Genomic DNA, 27,321 nt, shown 5'->3' with positions numbered 1-27,321 from the left:
GTTGTTAGAGATAAAATATTGAATATGTATCATAAAAAAACGGATATCATATTTACATTTGTAATTATTTCCAAATAATTCATTTGCCAGTTTTAAATATTTAAAGGTGTTTGTAACATAAAAGATAAAAGAGGGAATCTAGTTGAGAGAAGTCTTTCAAGTGTACGACTAATGTGTATTTGTTGACTAATCAATAGAAACCTAGCTGAGTATCTGTGATCAATATGTTCAGAAACATTCAATGGATTTTGTTTGTAAAACATTGTTGTTTTTAAAGATGATTTTGTTAATTTGTGTACGCTATCGAGACTACTATGGCATGTGTTGTGTCGATTTAAATTTATATAATTACAAAAAAATACTGTGGGGTTTGAAAAGGAATTTCTACATCACATAATAATTTGTGAAATATGAAATAGCTTATTGGCGTTTGGCTAGATTCGTAACCAAACCTACAGTATAAAAATAAAACGGTAGAAACTTAAAGGGAAGTCCAACAAATAAAATGATATACGCTAAGGTATAATAATAATAATAATAAGAAGAAGAAAACTTCCTCATGTGTATATTCATAGCTTTTCAGGCTTTTAATAACTAGTTGTGTTCTAAAATATAAATTTTCATTACAAAAAAAAATTCCAAACTTAGGTAAATTGACAGATTTTACCTCAAACCTAACTCTATGCAAAAAATCTGGAGTGCATTTGAAATTAAACAAAAATTAATAGAGGGCAAAATAATTCAATCAATCTTTTTTTATTTTCAAACATCCTAAATAGTTGAGTACTTTGTCATCCATCATTTGATAGGTTTTGTAACATAAAATATTTGAGTAAATTTTTTTATTGAATCCTATTTTTGAGTTAATTTTTTCTGTATACTGTAGGCTACAATTTGACAAATATCTTCATATTTAAATAAATCAACCATTTGTTGAAACTTGATCATACGTAGCGGGCAAGTATATTAGTTGAGATGCTAACACCGTCCTCTCAATATCCACTTTAGTTCTCAATTTAGTATTTTTGACACTAGGAACCTTTGTTAAACACAATTCAATTTGTCCGTTGACATAAGATCAATATTTTAATCTACCATGAAAGGAAGTCTGTAAGTGGAGACTTTGATAGACAGACGTGTAAGTACAAAACAGTCCAGTGTACCAACCAAACAATTTCTAACATCATTAATCAAGTTGGTAGCATTGGGGTAAAGAATCTACAAAGACAAGTGGGTATATTGGACTGTAATCCATTAAAACTGTAAAAAAAATCCTATTGAAACATGTCCATCATATATTTGTTTCACAGAAGCCCATTATCTTATGGAACAATTTACTTTGACACTAAAATTATATACTTGTTTAGATACACGAGGAAAACCTCATTTGAACATAAGGTTTACTACTATTTTCCCCAAATTTCAAAAAACAAATTAGAGGAACGAGGTAGAGCTAAAGCATGGTATTTCAGATCCTGAGGCCCCGTGTTCAAATCATGTCGATCGAAAATGTTTTTTTTCTATAATTACTCAGCCATTAAGGCCTACTATGAAATAGTGTGTAACAACTATTTCAAACTACAGCCACTACAGCCTAGAATCTTGGTATATTGAGGAAAAAACGTAAAAAGTCAAAATTATATATACTCTCTCAAAAATATTTCTAACAAAACGAATTTAGATTAGAGCACTTTGTTTAAAAGGGAAAGAAAAATAAATATAATTTACGAGCAAATAAGAAAAGTAGTTTCTTGAATCTACTTGCAGTTGCAATCATCTATGATCACTGAACAGCTTGAAAATCAGATTGAAGACGTTAAATTTTATTGAAGGAACTAGAAATAAAGTGGTGTTCTCTCCCTATCTTTTGGATACATTACTTTTAAACTTAAATAGTGCAATTTTAATTCTTTCACATGGTGTAGAAAATTGTATTTTATGGCCTTTTAGCACGGCTGAAATAGTTTTAAAAGGTCAAGAGTCATGTCTTATCTGAAGAGTATTTAGAAAGAAAATATAGTTCAACCCTAAAACAACAAGAATATTTTAGAATAACCATGTTTGTTGTAAAATATTTGTAGCTTTCTGATGTAGTAAATAACTTTAAAATAATGAGAATCAACTTTAAAAGTCCAACCTATAGGCGTCGATGTTTTCAACTAAACCTCATCCTTAAAATACACGAGAACTTACTAACGTGGACGATCGGTCGTGTTCCCATATCTTGCAGAAGTTCATTCACTACAGGATCCTTGTCATCGTACATCTGTCTCTTGGCTATTCCCATGTGGAACTTCTGCAGCAGGGTGATGTTAGGCCTGTAAACAAACAAGAACTTTTGTCATTTTCCTACATCTTGCAGAAGTTCATTCAATACAGGATCCTTGTCATCGTACATCTGTCTCTTGGCTATTCCCATGTGGAACTTCTGCAGCAGGGTGATGTTAGGCCTGTAAACAAACAAGAACTTTTGTCATTTTCCTACATCTTGCAGAAGTTCATTCAATACAGGATCCTTGTCATCGTACATCTTTCTCTTGGCTATTCTCATGTGGAACTTCTGCAGCAAGGTGATGTTAGGCCTGTAAACAGACAAGAACTTGATTAGAATCTGTCATGTTCCCAAATATTGCAGAAGTTCATTCCTTCAGGATCCTTGTCATCGTACATCTGTCTCTTGGCTATTCCCATGTGGAACTTCTGCAGCAGGGTGATGTTAGGCCTGTAAACAAACAAGAACTTTTGTCATTTTCCTACATCTTGCAGAAGTTCATTCAATACAGGATCCTTGTCATCGTACATCTGTCTCTTGGCTATTCTCATGTGGAACTTCTGCAGCAAGGTGATGTTAGGCCTGTAAACAGACAAGAACTTGATTAGAATCTGTCATGTTCCCAAATATTGCAGAAGTTCATTCCTTCAGGATCCTTGTCATCGTACATCTGTCTCTTGGCTATTCCCATGTGGAACTTCTGCAGCAGGGTGATGTTAGGCCTGTAAACAAACAAGAACTTTTGTAATTTTCCTACATCTTGCAGAAGTTCATTCAATACAGGATCCTTGTCATCGTACATCTGTCTCTTGGCTATTCTCATGTGGAACTTCTGCAGCAGGGTGATGTTAGGCCTGTAAACAGACAAGAACTTGATTAGAATCTGTCATGTTCCCAAATATTGCAGAAGTTCATTCCTTCAGGATCCTTGTCATCGTACATCTGTCTCTTGGCTATTCCCATGTGGAACTTCTGCAGCAGGGTGATGTTAGGCCTGTAAACAAACAAGAACTTTTGTCATTTTCCTACATCTTGCAGAAGTTCATTCAATACAGGATCCTTGTCATCGTACATCTGTCTCTTGGCTATTCTCATGTGGAACTTCTGCAGCAAGGTGATGTTAGGCCTGTAAACAGACAAGAACTTGATTAGAATCTGTCATGTTCCCAAATATTGCAGAAGTTCATTCCTTCAGGATCCTTGTCATCGTACATCTGTCTCTTGGCTATTCCCATGTGGAACTTCTGCAGCAGGGTGATGTTAGGCCTGTAAACAAACAAGAACTTTTGTCATTTTCCTACATCTTGCAGAAGTTCATTCAATACAGGATCCTTGTCATCGTACATCTGTCTCTTGGCTATTCTCATGTGGAACTTCTGCAGCAAGGTGATGTTAGGCCTGTAAACAGACAAGAACTTGATTAGAATCTGTCATGTTCCCAAATATTGCAGAAGTTCATTCCTTCAGGATCCTTGTCATCGTACATCTGTCTCTTGGCTATTCCCATGTGGAACTTCTGCAGCAGGGTGATGTTAGGCCTGTAAACAAACAAGAACTTTTGTAATTTTCCTACATCTTGCAGAAGTTCATTCAATACAGGATCCTTGTCATCGTACATCTGTCTCTTGGCTATTCTCATGTGGAACTTCTGCAGCAGGGTGATGTTAGGCCTGTAAACAGACAAGAACTTGATTAGAATCTGTCATGTTCCCAAATATTGCAGAAGTTCATTCCTTCAGGATCCTTGTCATCGTACATCTTTCTCTTGGCTATTCTCATGTGGAACTTCTGCAGCAGGGTGATGTTAGGCCTGTAAACAGACAAGAACTTGATTAGAATCTGTCATGTTCCCAAATATTGCAGAAGTTCATTCCTTCAGGATCCTTGTCATCGTACATCTTTCTCTTGGCTATTCCCATGTGGAACTTCTGCAGCAAGGTGATGTTAGGCCTGTAAACAGACAAGAACTTGATTAGAATCTGTCATGTTCCCAAATATTGCAGAAGTTCATTCCTTCAGGATCCTTGTCATTGTACATCTTTCTCTTGGCTATTCTCATGTGGAACTTCTGCAGCAGGGTGATGTTAGGTCTGTAAACATACAAGAACTTAGTTACTATCATCTGTCATTTTTCCACATCTTGTAGAAGTTCATTCATTACAGGATCCTTGTTCCTGTAAACCTTTAATTTGGACAAAACTGATAATTGTACAGTAGGGTCCAGTAAAATCCTACCTGAAATTTAAGAGGATCTTGGAAAAGAGGCTGATGCAGCAATGCTTTCTTTGACAGTGTTGAATGTTTTTTTAATGCCAACATGGAAACGTTGATGAAAAGGAGGTTTGTAACCTCACTCTTGTACAAACACTTGGGGTCTGATCTGATTAATAAGCATGTATCTCTAGTTTTAAATTAGACCTTGTCAATTACAACATTGTAAGCTGTGTAAAGACAATCAACCTTTCTAATTTATGAAATAGACAAGAACTTATTTCGACACTCTGGATGAGTTCTTTAATTACGACAAGAAGATTGTTTTGAACTATCTACATTATTTTCCTACTTTTAAATATATTTGATATGTACATGATCATAAAATATCTATAATAGACGGAGAGTAGAATTTCTGCAGAAAAATACATCTACTGTTCAGCCTGTATTTTATGGACAGAGAAGAACTCTGTACCGAAAAGAAATAATTTCCGTACCATGCAGAAGATTGTGCATTACTACTACAGGGTTCTAGTGAATTATCCACTGTACATCCTCCTCCATTACACACTAGGTGTAAAAGATAATCCTATATTTTTCAGTGAGATTATGTAAGAAATTTATGTAAAAACAGATACTTACCAACTTAACCAATCTTTTTTCTACACACAATTTTCACAGCATGATTTTGTTTTCTGTCTATTTACACAAATGGCATTCTTTTAATATTCTAAAAGGGAACAGTCCATATCCTGGTCTTATTACTACCTAACGTCCACTTTTTATTAAATGACATCCTCAACTGATAGCCAAATGACAAATGGCATTTAGGACCCTTCCTTGTCTTTCACATTTGTTTTGTGTGCTGATATTTGACCACGTTTATTAAGCAGTCCTATTTCAAACTAGGTTCATTTTCAAACTAGGCCTGAAGAAGATTAATCAAGCTAGGAATAAAACAGGAAACAGTAGGATGACTGTAGGCGACCTTAAGTGGCGTCTCGGGAGGAACAGATTAACCAATAATGAAGCATAAAGCAGAAAACGTCATGAAGTCCCCAACTTGTGATACTAAACTAAACATAGACATAATACATGATCAAATTCGGTTACTGCATAAAGAAGTGCCAACAAGTTAAAAACTTTAAGGGCAAGTTTTGCCGAAAGTCGATCTTACGGCAGGGTTGTAAATAAAGAGTGTAACAAGAGCACACATAGAATATTCACACTATCAATCAACCTAAAATAAGTCCTAAATGGTATATGTTTGTAATAAATAGTGTAAATAAAGACAGTATACACCAGAGCAAATAAAATATGGTGTTAAAAATCAAATATCTTTGGACAAAAACCCTTTAAATTATGAAATTAAGAATTGTTATAACAAAGGTTAAATTTTTCTCATAGTAGAAGTCAAAATTAATATCCAGTAAACATTAAAATTTAAATATTTTTGAAAATACTTCAAACTTTTTTTGTATTGAAAAAGAGTAATTCATTGGGGCTTATAGTCAATTAATTCCCCAATAAAGCATTTGTCTTTAACATATTTTCCAGTTTAAACACTTTAACATGGTAAGTTAGTATATTTTATTAAAAAAAAACCTATTTTAACCTAACTGGTGGGACGTTTGGTAACATCAGAAAATGAACATACATATTATGCTAAAAACTGTATTGATCCTATTATTTCGCAGATATAACAGCTAAACACACAGATTTTAAACACACAGATTTTACAACTAAAAAAGCTAAAATAATTTATAAAAAATAAAACCGAGAAAATAAAATGTTTAACAATGCCACATGGACCTATCTGGACAGTTTCCCTACAAATGGTGTAGTTAGATGTGAAGGGAGATAAGGGAAGCAGGGCTACCAACCCTGATGTAAATAGGCGATAAATATACCTCAAGCACCACTTCGGACACGAAAATCCCTCCCTAGTATTTATGCACGTGGCTATTCCGAAGTTAGGAGAAACTTGACTTAATGTTTTTACGTATTATTTTTTATTTCGTCTTAACTGTTTGGTAGACAGGTTTAGGACATTCATTGTTTATAATACATTATTATGAAGACGAATTGCTAAATTAGTTGTAATAGAATTATACTTAAAACAACTTTCTAAACCAGCGCGAAAATAAGTGAAGGATTAGGTTATAGATCAGATATAATACAAAATAAGTAATAAAAATAGGGCTTTTTTATTTTACCACAAACTAAAATGATTTAGTATCAAAATAAATAAGTTTGTTAAACAAAATTGATTACTGACATTTGCGGAAAGCTGCATGCTATTAAGGTATCAAAAGTTATCTATAGTAGTTAGTTATCAGTAAAACTATGTATTTAACAGATTTACAGCAATTTTTAAGATATATTAAGCTACAACCAAAATATTTTTCCTCTCTCGTTAAAAAACAAATTTAAAAAAAGTTTTCTCACAGTGAAGCTTTATGAAACACATTAAGAAAGTAATTAATACAAAAGAAAGTGTGAGTCTGAACACAGCGGCTAAACTTAAAGCTGGAAAACTTTCTAGGAACTAAGTTTCTCAATTTCAAAAAGGATTTATTCTTACGAAATCTCGAAATTCTATAAGCTTAGGTGTATGAAAAGAGCCATATGCGTGGAATATTTTTTACATTTACTGACTAAAAACTAATACCCCGCCGCAGCAAACCTGCAGACTCAGCGAATTTCCATTTGCCTGATTGGATTTACACTAAAATGTCTACTTAAAAATATAACATTTACTTCCTATTTAAATAGAATTAGTTTAACAAGTACTTAGGTTTGCTGCATCAGGGAGGGTAAAACTGTTTGTTTTGTGTTTTTTTTTTTTTTTTTTTTTTTTTTTTTTTGTAAAATGTTAATAGTTAGTAACAAATAAAAACATTTTCCACATTTGATCAAAATATGTTCATAAACAAGCAAACTACAACAGTTTACTTGTTCTTTATAAGAATAACATGGCAATTTTAAATTTACATTTTGTTTTAAATTTTCTCCGTAACCATTTATTAGGCGCATAATAACGCTTCAATATACTAAATTATTTGTTTTTTTTTAAGCTCTACAAAATGGTTCGGAAAGGAATTGCAAAATTTTATGTTTTTTTTTGGGTAAAAAATGGGAAAACCCTATTTTTACCCCATAAACCCCCCCCCCCCCCCGTAAACCCCCGTTCCCATAGTCCGATCATGCTGGTTCGCGAACACGTTCGAATAAATGTAGGTTTACACGTTTATACCAAATTTCATCAAAATCAGATCATTTTTGCTCGAGTTATCGTGCTAACAGACATATACAGGGTGATTGATATAAGTGTGCCAGCCGTTATATTCGAAAACCATAAGAGATATCAAAAAAAGTTAAATGGTAAGTGCCTTGGATTTTTTATTTAAAAAATTGTAGTCAAGTCGAAAAAAATATTTTAGCCGCCATTTTTCCAATATGGCCGCTAACTTTGATTTTTCTTAAGGAACACCCTGTATTTTATGATGTATTCCGGTAGAAAATGTAATTTTAATACGATTTTATTCTTGTGATTTTTTTCATAAACCTAACCGTTTCAAAGATAATAATGGTTAAAGTTTTGAAATTTCTGCATGAGAAAGAGTTTCAATAAAGGCCTAAGCAAGCATGCCAGCTGTTTTATTCGAAAACTATTCGAAATTTCACAACTTAAACAATTATTATCTTTGAAACGGTTAGGTTTATGAAAAAAATCACAAGAATAAAATCGTCTTTAAATTACATTTTCTACCGGAATACATCATAAAATACAGGGTGTTCCTTAAGAAAAATCAAAGTTAGCGGCCATATTGGAAAAATGGCGGCTAAAACAATTTTTTCGACTTGACTACAATTTTTTAAATAAAAAATCCAAGGCACTTACCATTTAACTTTTTTTGATATCTCTTATGGTTTTCGAATAAAACGGCTGGCACACTTATATCAATCACCCTGTAGATATATGAATTTGAACGGATGTTGTTTTTGGCCTCTAGGAACCTCAAAACGAAAAAACATCGGTCTCGAGTCCAGGTCTTACCATGAGAGTACTACGGTAATAGCTTATTCCCTATATGGGAAATTCGCTAAAAACACCAAATATGAAAAGTGTTTTAACACACATTAAAAGTGTTTAAATAAATATTTTTAAAGATATTATGATATAGATGGAGAAGGTAGGACGAGCTACCGGTAATCCTACATTTTTATATGTTTCAACCATAATATTATGATGTACGTGTGTATGTATGCCTAATGTCCTTTAAACATTATTAAACTATCCATCAAATCCAACTATCCATCAAATCCTCATGAAACTTTACGGAATTATTCAAAATACAGTATCCCTTTGAAGGTTTTCCATCTTTGTTTAAATATTGACGTAAAACTCAGACGACTTCCACATTACGGTGTTAAGACTACTAGAACTATTTTACTATTGGTTTCCATGCAAACAATAAGAAAATTACAATGTCTAATTTTTTTGTTACATTATATTATATTGTAATGATTTTTTGCTCACGATTGTACAATTAAATCTACGTCATTGCTGATTTAATTGAGAAAAACGTGTTTTTACATAAAAATAGTACGTATATTTACATTGAAGCAATTGAAAAAATAAAAAACAATCTAAAACCTATAAGCAATGGCAATAACTGTTTTTGTAGCTCCTTGAAAAAAACTTATTTGTATAGCTTTAGTCTCATAATCCACGGTAACAAGAGTCTACAAAATCTATAAAAACATCAAAGAGTTAAAAACAATTTTGTTGAAATGATTTCACTACATTGCAATTGTAGATTCATTATTAAACAACGACCCAAAGCAGTTAAATCGTAATTGCCAATTATATTGACCAACAAATTCACATTGAATCGATGAGCTGTGGAAAATTACTACGTTTGGAAGTGAAAACGAGTTGGTCATTGATATAAATGTTGACCAACATTTCCGTGTTATTTTACCCCGGAGAAGCATAAAACAGTTTTAAAATTGGTAACAGTGTTAGATCGAGCACTGTTGATCGTTACCAACATTGATGTATTGTAATTTCTGTAAAAGATATGTCACGTGGAGAATAAATTAATACTATTTTTATCTAATCCTACTTTATGGTCATTCGAACCACATATAAAGTGTGCAACTGTAAGCTTGTCATACTCTACCCAAGGAAGTATTTAAAAGAACTAATAACATCGCACCCCAAAGAGTATAATTTGCTGTTTTTGCAACAGTAGGTTGACATGATGTGTATATAAAAATATGTTTTATCATCTCCAACTCTTCCTAGGCTGTGACCCATTCGTTTAACATATCATATAGAGATAGATACACAACAAGCTTAGTGTAAAACGTGTGATAAGTAATGTGTTATTAAAATCAACTGTTTCTTCAGGTATTATTTATCGAAATCCCAATGATCAACCAGAATCCATCGAGTCCAGAATCCAACCACCAAAAAACTACTAACTTAAATTAAAGTCTGTAACAATTTAAAAAAAGTTTAAGGAATTTACAATGTTTCAACATTCTAGCACAGTTAGTAATAAAAATATTGATACAGTTGCAGGTCATTTTAGTATTAGCATTGACTTTAAATCTACACTACTGTGTAGATATTAAGTCAATGGCATTAGTTAACCATTGCGGGACCTAGTAAACATCTTTGGATATTTTTGTTAGTTTCAAAGCCTACTTATTTCCATTGAAAATATCAAAAAAGCTTGAAAAAGTCCTAAAAAGTTTTGAAAATATGCAGGGAATGAGGGAACCGAACCCTCTTGCACCCAAGTCCGAGATTAAACCTACAAGACTGGCAACACAAGCTATTGTACAGAGTGTGCCCATAGTTGTACGGTTATTCAATTCAAATGCATAATACCAATTTTCGCAATTTATCATACCAAACCCCAACTGAAATTGGACCTACTGTAGACATGCATGGTAAACCAGCTGTTGATGCATAGCAGGTTGGCCAACCACAGCCTTCAACACAAATTATCCCCGTGTGAAATATCACCCGCCGAGGAACAACACTGGATAATTGCATTGCCAACTTTACCAATGCATCATTCCCTGCGGTAGATTAAATTTTACCTCATAATCTAGTTAACAATTGTTAGCATTTTCGTTGTGTTTTCAAAATGGGACAAAATTATGAGATAAATACCCCCGGTTGCTACGAACCTGCTGACTAAAGCGACTTTCAAGTTACTCTGTAAAGTTTTTATTCAAGCACGTTTATGATTAATATACACTTTATTCATCCCAGGTAACACTGGATAACACTGGTTGGTGATAATTTAGGATGCTGCTACAGTAAATATTTTCTTTATTTAAACTCAAAAGTATAAAATAAATACTAAAAATTAGGCCAATTCTATAAGGATATGTACAAAAAGACAATCATTTTGGCAGCATTTGATATAATTTCCTCAAGGATAACGTACTGCGTTTATCCAATTTATCTTAAGAGTAATAAATGTAGAAAAATATAATAAAGGTTTTTTTTCTTTTAAAAGTGATAGGCAAATTAAACAGGTAGTAGTGTACCTGTTGCTCGAATTCGAGCAATTGCGAAGTATTACAGGCGTTATTTTAAAACTAATAAATGGACTGTACTGACTTTAAATGGACTGTAACCCACTAGTCAGACACGACACCTTCCGACACGTCACGTCACGACAACATTGCTCTCTGGGGCATTCTTGTCGGATGTCGGATCCGTCATTTCTCTACTCTGCGTGCACCAGGCCTAGATTTTAGTCACTTTCTAGCTTTGTGTGTGAAGAGTATCGACGAGCATCAACTCCAATATTTTCTTTTTTATATGAAAACTGGCAGTAGCCTACATAGAAGGTTTTTATGTTGTACTGAATAATAGCGCTATAGTACTTTTGGCCCTGGTTGAAGCCTAAAGTTGGCCTAGTTGTACATTTCCTTGTTGTTTCATCTTCCTACATATAAATTATAACTATGTGTTAAATGAAACACACTAACCAGTATTTTAATTCAGCGAATAATAAAAAAAAAATCATAAAAAGAGTCACAATAACATTTATAATATTAGGATTGTTCATGTACTTACTTCATGGTCAGGGCAAGACGTTTCTCAGGACCAATAACCTCTCGAAAGTTGCTATGTCTCACTGGAAATTTCAATATGTCAAGCAACTCATAAAACTTAGCTTGAGACATGCGAAAATATAAAAAAAACTTAACATCGTCTTTCTTTAAATCATCGAACAAATGGTGAAATTCACCGTATTCGTTGCGTCTTTTAAATATGTTGTGTACCCAGAACCTATGTTTCCTTCGATTTGGTCTTTCGTCTTCAGCACACATTGCGGCTATCACAAACAACTCTTCGTCCAAAGAACTTTCCATCGCAACTGGCACTGTTGGAGTGATGGTGTATTTCTCGTCGGAGACCTACTGTCGGAGCCCGTCGGACCAATGGGTTAATGCCTTAAAATTGCGGAAGGCGTCGGAAGGTGTCGGAGGGTTGACGGAAGGTGTCGTGTCTGAGAGCGTCGGACTAGTGGGTTTCCTGCTTTACAATCATAATTTCTTATGACGGATCCGACATCCAACAAGAATGCCCCAGAGAGCAATGTTGTCGTGACGTGTCGGATCGGAAGGTGTCGTGTCTGACTAGTGGGTTACAGTCCATTTAAAGTCATGAAAAGTAATTTTGTCGGAAAGTGTCGGAGACTTGACGGAAGTGTCTTGTCGGAGAGTGTCGGACCAGTGGGTTTCCTGCTTAAAAGAGTCGACTCAAAGATTATGGAAATACTCACGATGGAAATAAAAGTTTGATATAATCAATATTTCTTGTATATTCTATCGAGAGTATATTCTATATAGCTTATCATTTTTCAAAAGCTGATCTTGTTTTTTAGTGTTTTCTACAAATGTTTCCCACTCGTAGCCGCATTAGGTTGTCAATAATAACGATTATAAATTAAAAAAAACAAAAAAAAACACACATTTTCTTATACTTGGTGGTGTTCTATGACTTTCCTATCCATAGTTTGCAAATCGGCTCTTTCAATGATTGCTCAAGAAATGCAGCACAGTGTTAATTCAGTTTTCTTTTTAGTAAATCAAACTGTCCAGGCTTTCTAGTGTTTTCCATTGAAAAATATAAGGTCAGTTTGCTAATCTACACACCTAGACGAACATTTTGGTATATAATATGTGGGGTTAAATCTTAAAACAAAAAAGGCTTATTGTTCACAAAGTTTCATGTAGCGTATTATCAATATAGATTTTTTTTTGTTTAAACATAGATAAAACATACAATTTAAGTTAGTTATAAATTTGTAGTTTAATTAGGAACTCAAACAGAAAGGTTGGCCTGAATCAAGGTCTTGTAAAACATCATACAATAATAACTATTTCCCTGGAAGGAAACTTTGCTCAAACGAAAACATTGCATTTAGAATTACTAACAAATGGACCATTTTCCTTAATATTTTCCTTAACTTCTAGCTGTAATTTTAAAAAATGTTCAATATTAATTACGTCAGTCTGAGGCCAAATTTAACATGATTGAACTCTTATCTTTTCAACATAAAAGTGTTAAGTTTTTAGGTGGTGAGAGAAGATATCCAGTTAATGAAATTTTTAAACAGTTAATTTTAACCATTTTAACGTAGTGATTGTTTTTAATATTAAAATATGATTACACAAATAATTTAAGAGGGAGTTTCCTTGTATTCATTAATAATAAATTGTGAAAAGAAGAATCGAAGGCTTATTATATTTACGAGATTTTCTTTTCAAAGCCAATTACAGAGCTGCCGCGCATTTCCAAAGCTAGACTAATACATATTTTTTAACTTTTACATTACCGGTACTTAAAACTCCGTTTTTTACATTTAATTCCAACTTTTTATCTTACTACTAAATTCGACAAACAAACGTGTTTTGAAATAATTGAAACGTGAACAAAAACCCAACAACTAAATAAAAAATCATAAATTAAATAATATCTTCCTTCTAGTGAGATATTTATAAAAGAAGAATTTTACACATAATTCAAACACCAAAATAACTATGTCAATTTGCAAGTTGCTCTAAATTCCAGCTATTCGTTCTGTCCCAGACATGCTAACAAACGGGTTATAAAACTGGCTGAAAATATACGACCGTGGGCGCTAAACAGCTTGGGAATACGGCACAAATCCTACGACAATACGTCTGGGGCGGAGAAATGTAGGCAACACAACTTGGAGTGGTCAAATACAAGATAAACAGGTTAAAAAAAATGTCAGTGTAAATGTGTAGGTACGGCAAGTATCTCATGTTATCCTTATGTATAATGCAGTATTGTTGTTAGGATTTTTTTACAACCTGGTCTTTCCAAAATTAGCCAGCAAATTTCATTATGCGATTATATTTTCCCTTCAAAGTGAAATGTTTTTGCTCCTAGCTACATAAAGAATTCGAATGGTCCGTAGTTTTGCTGCAACGAGGGCAGTATTTAACTTCTCAAGAAGATAATATTAGCTATTTTTATTTACATACATACGTTTTGATTAATTGAATTAAATCCAACTATTTTGCTTTGTATTTCCAGATTTCTACTAATCGTAAAATAATTTAAATTTATAATTATTATAAAATAATAGGCTATTTAAAAAAAAAATCCCGTCGCTAAATTAAAGGGAAAAAACGTTGCATAAAGGAAAAAACTGTTAAAAATATCAAAATTCCCATCTAAAAACGTATCAAAGATTTTTATTCGCACTATATTGTTATACATTTTCATTATGGAAAATAAATGAAAGTATACTGAAAGATAAGTGGATACTTAAAGAGAAATGAGGGTTAAAACTTGTCCAAGCAAAAACAGCAATCACAAACAGTGCAGATAGTTATGGTAATACAGAACCTCTGGTCTGTAATGTTTCGGTGCAAAAACTGCTTCCTTGGAGCTTACATCCGGAGTTTGCAAACTATGAACTTCTAAATAACAAAAATATTGTAAACAATTTTGGAACAATATTTCATTAGCACTTACTAGAGTTGACGTGGGATTGAGATTGGCTTCATTACTTTCACCATAAATAAATTCTGTACATCTAAAGGCAACCAATCATTTATTAGTATTATAAGCAACGACTGTGTAAAGACTATTCACGCGAGTTGCTTACGCTACTTTACCTACGATCGTTTTTTTTTATTACAAACAATACCTACTCATAACTTCTAAGAGATGTTATGTTTTCGTTTATCAATTGCCACTGGATGCAACGACTCATTGTACCAACCGCTCATTAACAATTAAATTGGTCTCAACAGCTGATAGGTTGACGTTCATAGCATTACAATTTTACTTATTTTCTCTAGATCCTTGAACCTCATTGGTCCGTTAATAGTGTTATAAAGTAAGAAAAACAATGCTGTAAAGTACTGTGTTATAAGAACTGAATTGAAACGTCGTAGGTAAAGTACTTTAGATTGGTTACATCCAAATTACGTAAAACAGGGGAAATGTGAGATTGAAACTAACTTCACCATCAGACTGGAAATGGAAAATCAGTTGAAAAACAAAGTTTCGGATTTGTAGAAAACATTTCTAATTATATTCAACGGTTTTAATCCATTTATTTACCAAACTGTAACGCTTATACCTTCTTTACTTTAGTTATAAATGGAGCCATTATACATAAATTGGATAGTTGTGTAAAACATGTCCAGTGCAATTATTTTAAAATGGCATTAGCAAATAGATTCCCAATGTAACAAAAGGGTTTGGAGATGGGCAACAAGCACCAAGTTAGAATAACTAAAGTTTAGAGTAGCACACATTTACCGAGCATTGTGTGGTTAATATATTTTACCTAGAGAAAGGCGGTTAGAGGATGCAATACAGCGATGGGCGGACCACAGAGATTTGCTATTATGATATTTTTGACCCACTACACCCTCTCAGGTATTTTCGAACATCACGTACAAATTTAGTGGTAATTTGACATTTTTGACGTATTAAAACGAGCAAATTACGGTTACGACTCCTCAGAATGGCACATTGAGTTGGGATATCTGCACCTCGCTCGATAGTGATTTTGAAATAGGTTAGTTACAACCTTATAAAATTGGACACGAGTGGTAATACTTGATGAAATTACACTGTATGCTTGAACATTTCAACTATTGATAGTCTTTGATGAAACAACAAAACAATGAATACTGTTCAAGTACCACGAACTATGATGTAGCACAATTAAATCATACAGGGTGGCTGAAAATTCTGTACGTAATTTTAAATTTTCATTACCGAACCCCCTTATGGTTTTTGTAGCTCATTTTGTCAGCTGATTGATGTATGTTATGTCATTGTTGGTCGTGCATACTGTAAACTGATTGAAGCATTTTTTAGTCTGTTATTATGGCTGGCGTCTGAAGTATTAAGAACTACCAAATGAACTCTCAGATAATAAACCACATTTGAGTTTTTCCGCTGTTAAAAAGTGACACATTCGCGACCTAGTAAACCTCCTAATCCAAAGTTACAAATAGCAACAACACAGTAAATCAACTAATTTTTCTAACAAGCTGGAGATATTTATGTCGCTTATCAGTAAGATAAGAGATCAAAGTTCAACCTTATCTCTCAAGTCTCAAAATGCTATCGAGGAACATCGCCGCCTTAGATTAAACTGGGTCGACTAGGTTGTCATCGCCGAGTTGTTTATGAATCAGCAACGAAAATTAATACCGGTACATGTGTTTTTGTTTGGATTTCACAATGTGTGAGTCAGTCATGTATTTTCAAAGATTCGATTGTGATGTAGTTATAAACAGTTTACGTTAACCGTTAACAGTTAATCTGAACAGTTTACGTTAGTCAATTGTACAAATTAATGCTAACCAGGTACGCCAGCCGCAACAGACGGGCTTTTTGTCCATTGTTGTTGTAGTTAGTGCTAAGAAGTTATTTTTTGTACAAATATTTGTAAATAAAAGCACTTTTTCATTCATTCATTCATTCATTCATATAAACACACTAACAGCCTGATATTTAAAAGTGAAAATCATCTCCTGAGGGTGTTTGGATGTTCATTTTGTACTCCAGTCAATGCAGTTTCCTGATGCCTCACGCGTCATAAGTTCCAGGCGTTGCTCCGAAAGGCATACCTTCAGAAAGGCACTGCTACAAAACATATTCTGGAGCAGTAGGCCTACCTAGTGTCTTTCGGAGTGGTGCCTATCGAAGTAGTGTCTTTCGGAGTGGTGCCTATCGAAGTAGTGTCTTTCGGAGTGGTGCCTATCGAAGTAGTGTCTTTCGGAGTGGTGCCTATCGAAGTAGTGTCTTTCGGAGTGGTGCCTATCGAAGTAGTGTCTTTCGGAGTGGTGCCTATCGAAGTAGTGTCTTTCGGAGTGGTGCCTATCGAAGTAGTGTCTTTCGGAGTGGTGCCTATCGAAGTAGTGTCTTTCTGAGAAGCGCCCTTCGAAGTAGACATCAGCTCGGAGTAGTGGCTGTTGGATAGTGCGTTTTCTGAGTAGTACCATTGACTATAGTCAAAGGTAGTACTTTTTCGGAAGAGTTTTTCGGAATAAGCTTTAGAGAGTGCTTCGGAATAGAGTCTTTCAGATTAGTGCATTTTGTAGTAGTGTTTTTTGGGAAGAGTTTCTTTCGAAGTAGTGCTTTTTGGAACAATTCCGTACCAACCGTAATCAGGAGTAGGCTAGGAGGATTTTAATCCTCCTAGGGAGTAGGTGGGATAGATCTTCCACCACACATGTGGTGGACACTGCAATTGCTACACACAGAAGTGAGTTTTACGCCAATCAAAACAGAGTATATGGAATAACAGATGCTTAGTCATGTATGGGGCAGAGATAAAAGCAATGAATCATTAGATTATTACCCTTTAGTGACTCTCCCTGTCGGATTGATTATTTATTTAGGTATGAACGAAGCCAAGACTCAATTATTTAGCTCTTTACAATTGCTTTTCCGAGATACATCTGAGGTAGAATTATTTTATCATACGCTAAGTTTAAGCAAGTAAATAACAGTATAATGAAGGTTTATTTGCGACAAAAATTATCTCTGGCTTGCTAAAAAAGCAATACCATAAATTATATAGCAATGGTTGTACCTATAACAGTGATGAAATCGGAACCATCTACTGTAATCATATTCTAGGTTAAAGTTCTCTCACAAAATCATCGATAGTAATCTATATGATAATCATACTGTTTGCTTAAAGGCTGGTAAATTGTTCTATCATCATTGGCAATAACAGTAATTATACAGTCTAGCCATCGTCTAGTCCCGAGAAACACGGCAAGGGCCCGGAGCTGAGACTGGTTTTTTGTCTGCTCTTTAATTAATTTGGGTCCGACCGTCTGAAAGAACCCAACAAAGATCGCTGTTTAGACGTTTTCCTTTCAAAATACTAAAATTGGTTATGTGAAATCAACAGTATTTTCATAATAGTTTTCCAAAATCTAAAGGTCTACGTAATTTGCTTGAGAGACGTTTTTCACTGATGTGATCACCCACATCAGTTATGATAGAATTATTATCTCAATAAAACTCAATACTCATCCATGTTTGCTATATTCGCGGTTAATATAGTAATACCACTCTGTACTACAGTTTGGTTAGCTGTGTGACAAAGTTCGAAATCAAGCGATAAAAATTGAAATAACATTTAATACATACAAATTTAGGTCATCTAACCAAATTCAACCGTTGTTAATGTGTAGTATGCATTAAACACACGTCTTAATGCACTAAGCACGATTATTAGAAAAATACTAAGTATTCGTAATTCTTCTCAACGTTTGGATGCGAACGAACACATTATATTTCTGTCCTAGTTTTGTGAGAAATAAAATAAAATTGAAATCGGTCAGTTTCAAAGGTTGGTTTCATTTACAGATTTCAGTCAGGGTGGTTTTGGAGTGGGGGGGGGGGAGGGGGGGTGAATTTGGCATCAGACCGCTTCTGGGCGTGACACGTCTAGAATAATTGGCAATACCTGCTTTGGCAGGCGATGAGTTGCATTGATTTTTTTAAAATAATTGAACTATTATTTTTACATTTTCTGTTTATCTACCTACACCATTGGAATTTCACATTTTGTATAAGGGAACGATCCAAACCCAGGTCTTGACACTATCGAACTTTTATTTGCACCATTAAATAAATTAAAAGCTCAATTACCAAGTCCATAGAGCTCACTTTTAATCGAACCAGAGATACATCAGATTTCAAGGTGAGAAGTAGTAGCACGAATGTTAGAACAGAATCGGAATGGATCATAGCCATAGACAAATATAATGCTCACTGGACTGAAAATAAACAGGTTTGTATAATTATTTAATAAATGGAACCGTCAAAACAATGTGTTAATGTTATTAGAATAGGACTCGGGCCAGTCACGTCATTTTCTTACTAGATAAACGATAGTTAAAATTTCTTTTTAATTATATACATAATCAAAATCATACCTAACAATGTTTTACTTAATTATTAAGTGATACCATTTATACTTTAAATCTGGGATATACTGAAACGTTGAACTATGAACGGCATCTATCTATCAGATTATTCACTGATTGGTTTTGTTAAGAGTGGTGTCAGTTCATATCCATCGCATCGTAACCTTTCGACCAATAAGCTCGTTTAAAGGTTCCGAAGTAATAAAACCTAACCTTTCCTTTATCTTAACCCACACTAAGGGCATTGAAAGGAACATTATTGCGTTCTCTTCAGTATTACGTTGGCTGATGTGTCAAATATGTCATGTTACAAATGACATGTCATGTAAACAGTTTGATAAAGTATCAAATAAAGAAAATGCTCCAGGAAGTAGGCTGATATGATCACATGTCGTAAAAGCTTTACCCAATGTTTAATCAGTATATACACGTTTACTTGTTCTTCGGCGTTTGCAGGGTCACACAATATCAAATTAAAACATAAACAAATATAAAGAGAAACTCGATACATTTTACCCTGTGTGATATTTCGATGTATATTCCCAGCTTTAGTTGAGTTGTTTTCTAGTTAGGTTTTAGGTACATTCTCTCCTGATGATGGGATCAGATTCCATATCCGCCGTGAAAACTGTTTTTTACTGATCGTGATGGAAAATGTCCGCGATAATCTCTCAAATCCCCAACATAGTTATTTTGGTTCTATGTATATGTAGTTCAACCTCTAGTCAGGAAAAGGATATTGCTAAGAGACCAAAATTAACAAAACATAAGATGTTTAATTGAATTGTGTCTACTAATTCATTTTATTCTACGAAGGGAGGATTTTTACCGAGAGAGATTTTTTGTACAAAAACAGTTCTCATCTAAACATGAAAGGTGGATTTACCTACTTAGAACAACCATGTCAGGGAACTATAAATTATAATCCACCAGTTATTGTTGGGATTTAAACCTAGGGTTATCACGGCAGAAGTCTCGAGTTCCACACCGCGTCTTCAACAGCGGCAATACTCGATAACTCTCTTCAGACTTGAGAGATAAGCTTGAACTTTGATCTATTATTTGTATCGATAAGCGATATAAATATCACAAGATTTATTGTTGTTAGGAGAAATCAGCTGATTTACCCCCGAGTCATTGTTGTAGCATCGTGTTTCGACGGAGCAAAACATTAAGATAATTTATTGGTAGGTCTACTAACTACTTCGATACATGCCTACTAAAAAATCAGCCAATCGCATGACATATCATTTTATTATGCAATGTATGTCATTTTCACTCTTTAAGCAATGTTGTCACATATTTTGACAGAATTAGTTTTTTGTTGTTGTGTATATTAACTACGACTTGGACATTTTCAAAGATTTTTAAAAGCAGATAGTCCAAACCCTGGTTGTTACTATCTAACGTCAACTGTTAGTTAGTTAGTATCATTAATTGATAGCCAAATACGGCGTCTGGGTCTACAGAACAATCCCGCTTAGATTAGAACCGGCGAACTTATAATTTTAGGGCGAGCACTACATAAGCACTGTACGCAGATCCTACAATAATGGCATATGATTCCTATAGAGTGAATAGATTGTATTAATGTTTTATTATGATGTGAGCATTTCACTGTTACCTTTTACTTTATGTATCCTTTATGACCTTCTTTCATCAAAATATGCTAGACCACTTTGTATGTTCCTGGTCGAACCAAGCCAAACTGATAGGCAGGCATCGAAACTTCTTTGATTTTATAAACCGATTAAAACACAATTGAGTTTGTTACTCCTGCCAGAGGGGTCCTTTGATAGGAAATTGGGTTATGCATTTTTTATCATCCAACACTGACACTAGCCATGCAAGCTTTGACTTCGTGGTTTTGTCACCAATGCAACATCATTCGGTATCGTATGTTTGATAATATCTGAACTTAAAACTTCAATAAAACAAAGCAAAGGTAACAATTTTAACAAAAGCAGCTAACTAAATCAAGTAAGAAAAAATTACTTTGTCCCGTGAACTACTTTGAAATACTTCAGTGACTATACAACAATAGAACGTTGGATATTTCGCGATTTTCTGTCATTTCAACTACTGTTTTTTTTTGTTTTTTTTTTGCGAATATGGGGTTCTTAGATTAATAAGTCGCCTTATCCATACATTTAACAATATTTTATCTATGAATAGATAAATTATTGAGATTTTTTGGTCCTGCGGACAGGAATGTCATCTTAGAATATAATATTTGAGCCTTACCTATTACACCTTATTGAATGTCTGACATGCATTTGGTGACGAAACCAGGAAAATATTCTCAAAACATGGGATTTACACTGTGTCAGTCAAAGAATTTCTACTTTGTTTTCCCTAAACCGTCAACAATCATGAACATTTCCTAAACAGTTTCTTTGTCAGTCTGTCATATTGTCATCACATCCTTTAGCTCTGTCGGTGAGAATTATGAATAATTTAAGTTTTGGTCTACTTAGCACTAACAACAATGCATAACTCTTCCTCTATTTCTACGTGTTTTTGCTTTCGTTTGAAAGCAGCTTTGCTTTTACAGGTAAGTTTTCTATCTTATATCTAATTTAAAAATGCACCAAATCACATTAGGTATACTTTGTTTTTAATAGCTTAGGCATAATTTTACACGTGACATTGTGGGTATTTAGACAAAGAACATTGAAACGATTTAAAATTAAATAATAGTTTTAATAATAGACTCAAATGTCGTCTAGGATTTTGTGGAGAGTACAAAAACTGTTTCTTTCATCTAGAAGACGCATTTTTTTACGCAATTGGTAGAGGGGGGCTTCGAACTACCGGAAAATTTTGCTAAAAGTAGCTTGCTGATTCGGAAAAAAAGGTTTCTTCGTCTCACCACAAAAAGTTATAAAACTATTTGTTCATCGACTACGAACTGTATAAACTGAAAGCTACAATGATCTAAAATAGACATTGTGTTCTCCGCATGTTATGAAACCAATAATTAAACTACAGTACGTATTGGTTTCAATGTGAACTGTGATACATGGATGCACATTAGACTAAAACTCGCCCTTATACTGACTGACCTTTGACATTATTTTAACACGTATTTCATAAATCCCAAACGAAATACTGAGAGTATTTTCACCCAAATCTGTCACTGAGACAAAGAAATCGACACGTTTGAATTGTTAATCGCACTTTTCTCCTTTCCTATAGACGATTTTATACGAAGGGAAATATTTTGGTGGTCAAACATAATACGTGAGCTTAAGCAGAATCACTATATGGTACGTAAATTAAAATCATTTTAATCAAAGTCACTTAAATATCTAAATATCGTTAATTTACAACTAAAACTCACACATTGTAGAATGATATTCACTGCTTATACACGTACCTGAAATAAGAAGTAAAAGGTAAAAATTGCACATTGTTGAAAACATTGAAGTTATACAAATTAAATGACAAACTTAACTTTAATTTTATAACAAGGAACAGCTGTTTACCAGCAAATAATACAATTGCCAGCTGGTTTCTTTGCAATCACGCATATCGACACTATTTCCAGAACTTATTCTGAATCAGCTGATAATTCCATTGTCAGCATGGACGGCCAGTGTTGTTAACCTTGAAGAAGCCCATCACTTTGCAAAGGAATTTGCTTCACTGGGTACCTGTTATAGAAGCCGATTAGTTTACAATATGATACTAAAATGACAGAAACAAATTAGGTATTGTTTATAGTTATACCCGAGAGTAAACATGTTTGTATTCTTATTCAAATTGAACTGTCAAAAAAGTCTAGACTAGATGTTGCATTTGTTTGTTTTTATGGTCCATACGGTTTCCGTTATAATATCCGTGGTGCTAGTACAATAAATACACCTTAAAGGGTAGAAAGATATAAAGCATGTCCGATGGAGGGGTTGAAATTCGGTCTGCTTTGTTACCCTTTGGCCCGAACATGTCAAAAATAATTACTCCAGCCTTCTTTGACATTTGAGAATGATTGGATTGACCCCACCTCAACTCTGAGGTTTTATTTTCTTATTAATGTTATCAAAGACATTTTTAGATCTAAAGGGTTTAGTTTTCTGAAGTCCGTTTTGCATTTACTTTATATTAGAGCTTATTGGGGAAAACATCATGGATTATCTCAGTTAAATGGTACAGTAAGAAAAATACTTTAACTAAAAAAAAACAAGCTAAATTCTTTATAATATAATAACGGGAATCCGATAAGTTGAAACAGGTGTATTGTTGGATTTTTATTAAAGTGTTAAAGCAGCCTGATATCTAAAAATGATTGCTTGAAAGAAACCCTAAACAATGATCATTGTATAGGACGGAAAAAAGAAAAGGGGGTTTCGTGCAGCATGTGTTAAAACCGCATCACATTTACCCATTGCATCTTTAATATCAAGAGAAAATACTATGTAGATTCATACTGCCTACTTTATGAAGTTACTTTTTAAAAGTCTTTCTATAACTTGGATGTAATGCGTGATTGAAGTGCCAGGTGAATTGTATAGTGTAAAGAAAGTAGAACAAATGAAAAAAGCTACAAAGTCAAATTGTTTTACAAACGAAAAAGGAATACAGCTGAAATTAACAAATAGAAACACAGATTTGGCGTTAAAGTTTGATTATATCTTATAGTAAAGACCCAAAACAAAATAAATACAACAACTCTGCTGAGTTAATTAGAATCATATTGGTTCTTAATCTGACTCGACACTGATATATTTTTATCTTGATCTGTTAATTTCGGTTTATTTTTGCCTAAAAACGTGCATTACATTTTATTTTATACTTTTGTTTCTCTAATTTGAATTTTAGTGTCATATACCTACAAGTATATGAATTAAGAAACTCGAAAATTACTCCACCAATCTGTAACCCAAAATTTGCATCTTGCTTTCATCGATACGTCCTTTAATTCAACGCCATGTTCCACTTTTTTAACAGTTCAGTATTTATTACATAACAGAAAAGTTATGGTGCTAATAAAAACACCTGTTGATGTTAACTACACAGGTGTTCGGCTTAGCACAATCGCATCGAAGAATCAGTAAAATACTACGTATCAATTTAACTACTGTAAATTCTCGTCTAAACTGTGGCAAAACTATCAATGGAAGAATAGTATACTTCTAAAGTATACTTTGGAAAATGCATATCAATTTGGCTACCATACAGAGTGTTCAAAAAAGGTACAAACCTGACTAGCTTAGCCTTACCTACTCCATTTTACTACAAAAAATCGTGATATTTCAGCCATTTCTTATTCTATCTTTTTGAACTTGGTATCGTTTGATAGGGAATCAGAAATGCTAAATTAAAGTGTTTTTGGATTTTTTAAATCAGCCATTTTTTTGTAATCTAAGTGTAAAAAATTGAAATGGCCGCCATTTTGAAATTTTAAGTTGAATCAAGATGATTTTTTTTCTAACATGGCCACTTTTACTTTAACATAGATACCACGTTTCCTAAAGATTGGTTAAAAAAATGCAAAGATAAAAAATCTTTATTCTACTTTTAAAAAATACGCAATGGTGGATATCTGGTTAACAAAGCGATTTTGGAAAAAAAAATATTCTTGATTTTCTCTTTATTTTAACTTCAAGGAATCACTACGTAAATTATGTCCCCACCCTTTTTGAACACCCTGTATAACTAATCAATTACAATTCCCTTGTTGCAATGTAAAAGACGAGGACTTTGTACCATTTCCTCCAAAAAAATTTGGGGTTTATTTGATGTGTAAATAAAAACAACATTAAATTAAAGTAAAACAACAAACAGCTTAAATGGTAAACATATTGAATATTACGTTTTCATCTTTTTTCAAGTTAAGAGTCTCATTTCTATGTGTAGATTGTCAAAAGATGTATGAAAGCAAATTAAGATCATTAATAAAACGAATAGTCCATTTAAAAGATTTAAAACCAAGTACTTGGGTTCAAACTGTGAATCATTTAGTCTACAATTAATTGTCCATTGGTCACTCTTCTTGACTGTCACAGTTTATACTGTGGAGGCAAATTAAGATGCTTAGAACCTTGGATTAAACTTTGTAAAAAAGATGTTTTATTTAATTTTAGATGTTTAATCCAATTACGCAAGTAGTTGATTGAAACATTTGTACAGGATGAAATTTCTCTCCAAGAGAATAATAGGAGAATAATAGCTTAAATAGTAAATAAGACAGACGGGTAATTAATAAAAGCGTTATATTTTCATTTTATCCCATATACCGATGTATTCGACTTATTTTCTTCTTTCAAGGTAAATTTTATTCATGAAACTGGTTACTCTATCAGGCAACAATGAAATACTCCCATTTACTTTATCATTCCGAATAAATAACTACAAAACGATAAAGAATCTTTTAGTACTCATCAAAAGTATCTGCGTGCTTAGCGGTACTTTTATTTAAACGATTTTTATTATTAAAAATAAGGGTAGCGTAGAGACAATAAAAACTGATCATCCTAACTTTATTGAAGACTTTGGTAAACTTCCAAGAATTAAATTCACTTTATCCACTTCTTTCATTGTTTAGACTCAATAAGATTTTGTAGGTTCGCGATTCGTATAAACTTTCTTTTGCGTACACCGTACATGACTTTAATTCTAAACAGAGTAGAAATACAATCTTGTTTTGAAAGGCATACCAATCAGAATGTGTATATCACTCTTTTATCCTTTTTAGCGAATTTCCCTATAGGGAATAAGCTATTACCGTAGGTCTCATGGTAAGACTTAGTCCCGGGACCGATTTACTTTTTCATTTTGATGTTCCTAGAAGCCAAAAACACCATCCGTTCAAATTCATATATATATATATATATATATATATATATATATATATGTGTGTGTCCGTCAGCACGATAACTCGAGCAAAATGATCCGATTTCGATGAAATTTGGTACAAACGTGTAAACCTACGTTTATTCGAACGAGTTCGCGAGCCAGCATGATCGGACCATGGGAACGGGGTTTTATGGGGGGATTTATGGGGTAAAAATTGGTTTTTCTCATTTTTGACCCTCAAAACATAAAATTTCCCAAATTTCTTCTAGACCATTTTGAAGAGCTTAAAAAAACAAATAATTCAGTATATTGAAGTGTTTTTGTATGGTTATTGGTTACGGAGAAAATTATAAATTAAAAATTCCCATGTTATTCTTATGGAGAATAAGTAAACTTTTGTAGTTTGCTTGTTTATGCATATATTTGGATCAAACTTGGCCAATCGATTTATTTTATCTAAGCTGTTAATATTTTACTGAAAAACACACTTTATTACCCTGTAGGCAGCAAACCTAGGTACTCGTTAAACCTAATGTTATTTGAATAGATTTAATTGAAAATCAAATCAGGCAAATGGAAATTCGCTTAGTCTGCAGGTTTGCTGCGGCGGGGGTATTTTATTTTACATTTACATTTTCTGAACATTTTCTGTTTTGTATCAAGCTTTTTCATTGTGAGTAAAATTCAGTAATTGTGACATCTATGATTTTATGGTTTGGTTTGTGTAAAACTATTTACAGAACTATCTACCATATTCAAAGACAAACCTTACCATTTATGGGATATAGTCAGTGGTTAAACGTTTGAAAATATAAAACCGTTGAAATTGCAATTTACATATAGGACAATGTAGCAATGTAGAAATGTAGCAATGAAACAATGTAGCAATCATGATCACTACTAAGGTTAGCAATGCTCGGAACAGTTGTGAAAAACACAAACATAAGATTTATTCTTAACCTGAGGAATACAATGTTGAACGGAGTCTAAGGTATGAAGACATTGACCCTATACTTAGTTAAGATGCGAGACATAGCTGTTGGCAGAGGATACAGTTCAGTGGTACCCTGCTTCCTATAGGTCGGTGTTAGTAGGTGGGACACAATGCTACACTGTAGGTCGTGCACCTACTGGGTGAAAAGGCGGGAAAACTAGAACTTCCCGGGGTTTGAAAAGAAGAAAACCACGGTGAAAACATTGTTTACGTCATCTCATATCGTATAAAACAATTTACAGGAACTGATCGCAAATAATATACCATCGGGGTGGTTTCGAAAGGTTTCTTATCGGTTAAATAGTTAAAATTTCCTACCCATCTCTTCAATGTATGAGCACAACTTTGAAAGGCACAGCTAGTGAAGGCGTAACTCCTAAATATTTTATATGAAAAACATATACCTTTGAAGTGCTAATATTCAGAGAATGGCCTTTTGTATCCCTAAGTGTGTTTAATCAATATGCGGCTATAAATGATAAACCTCAGAAATTACGATGATACCGTCCCTTATAGCGTTTGAATTTGACAAAATACCAATTGCATGGATATGAAA

General features: G+C 33.5%; 1 protein-coding gene across 1 annotated transcript in view; it reads right to left on the bottom strand.

Annotated features, from left to right (window-relative positions):
* Window positions 1-27,321, bottom strand: part of LOC129000325 (uncharacterized) — a 95,910-nt gene that overhangs the window by 22,159 nt on the left and 46,430 nt on the right. Inside the window, exons 4-14 of the mRNA XM_054427287.1 lie at window positions 3,757-3,942; window positions 3,581-3,670; window positions 3,485-3,538; window positions 3,309-3,398; window positions 3,213-3,266; window positions 2,941-3,126; window positions 2,765-2,854; window positions 2,669-2,722; window positions 2,493-2,582; window positions 2,361-2,450; window positions 2,194-2,318 (exon numbers count right to left, since the gene is read on the bottom strand). Coding sequence (XP_054283262.1) covers window positions 2,194-2,318; window positions 2,361-2,450; window positions 2,493-2,582; window positions 2,669-2,722; window positions 2,765-2,854; window positions 2,941-3,126; window positions 3,213-3,266; window positions 3,309-3,398; window positions 3,485-3,538; window positions 3,581-3,670; window positions 3,757-3,942 — 1,109 coding nt within the window. The remainder of the gene's footprint in view (window positions 1-2,193; window positions 2,319-2,360; window positions 2,451-2,492; window positions 2,583-2,668; window positions 2,723-2,764; window positions 2,855-2,940; window positions 3,127-3,212; window positions 3,267-3,308; window positions 3,399-3,484; window positions 3,539-3,580; window positions 3,671-3,756; window positions 3,943-27,321) is intronic.

This window comes from Macrosteles quadrilineatus, unplaced genomic scaffold, assembly GCF_028750875.1.
Source record: "Macrosteles quadrilineatus isolate MER2022 unplaced genomic scaffold, UCM_ALF_1.0 Scaffold_8__2_contigs__length_117827958, whole genome shotgun sequence".
Classification (NCBI taxonomy): Eukaryota; Metazoa; Arthropoda; class Insecta; order Hemiptera; family Cicadellidae; genus Macrosteles; species Macrosteles quadrilineatus.
Note: the sequence above shows the minus strand (reverse complement) of the source record. Positions and strands in the feature narration are given on the sequence as shown.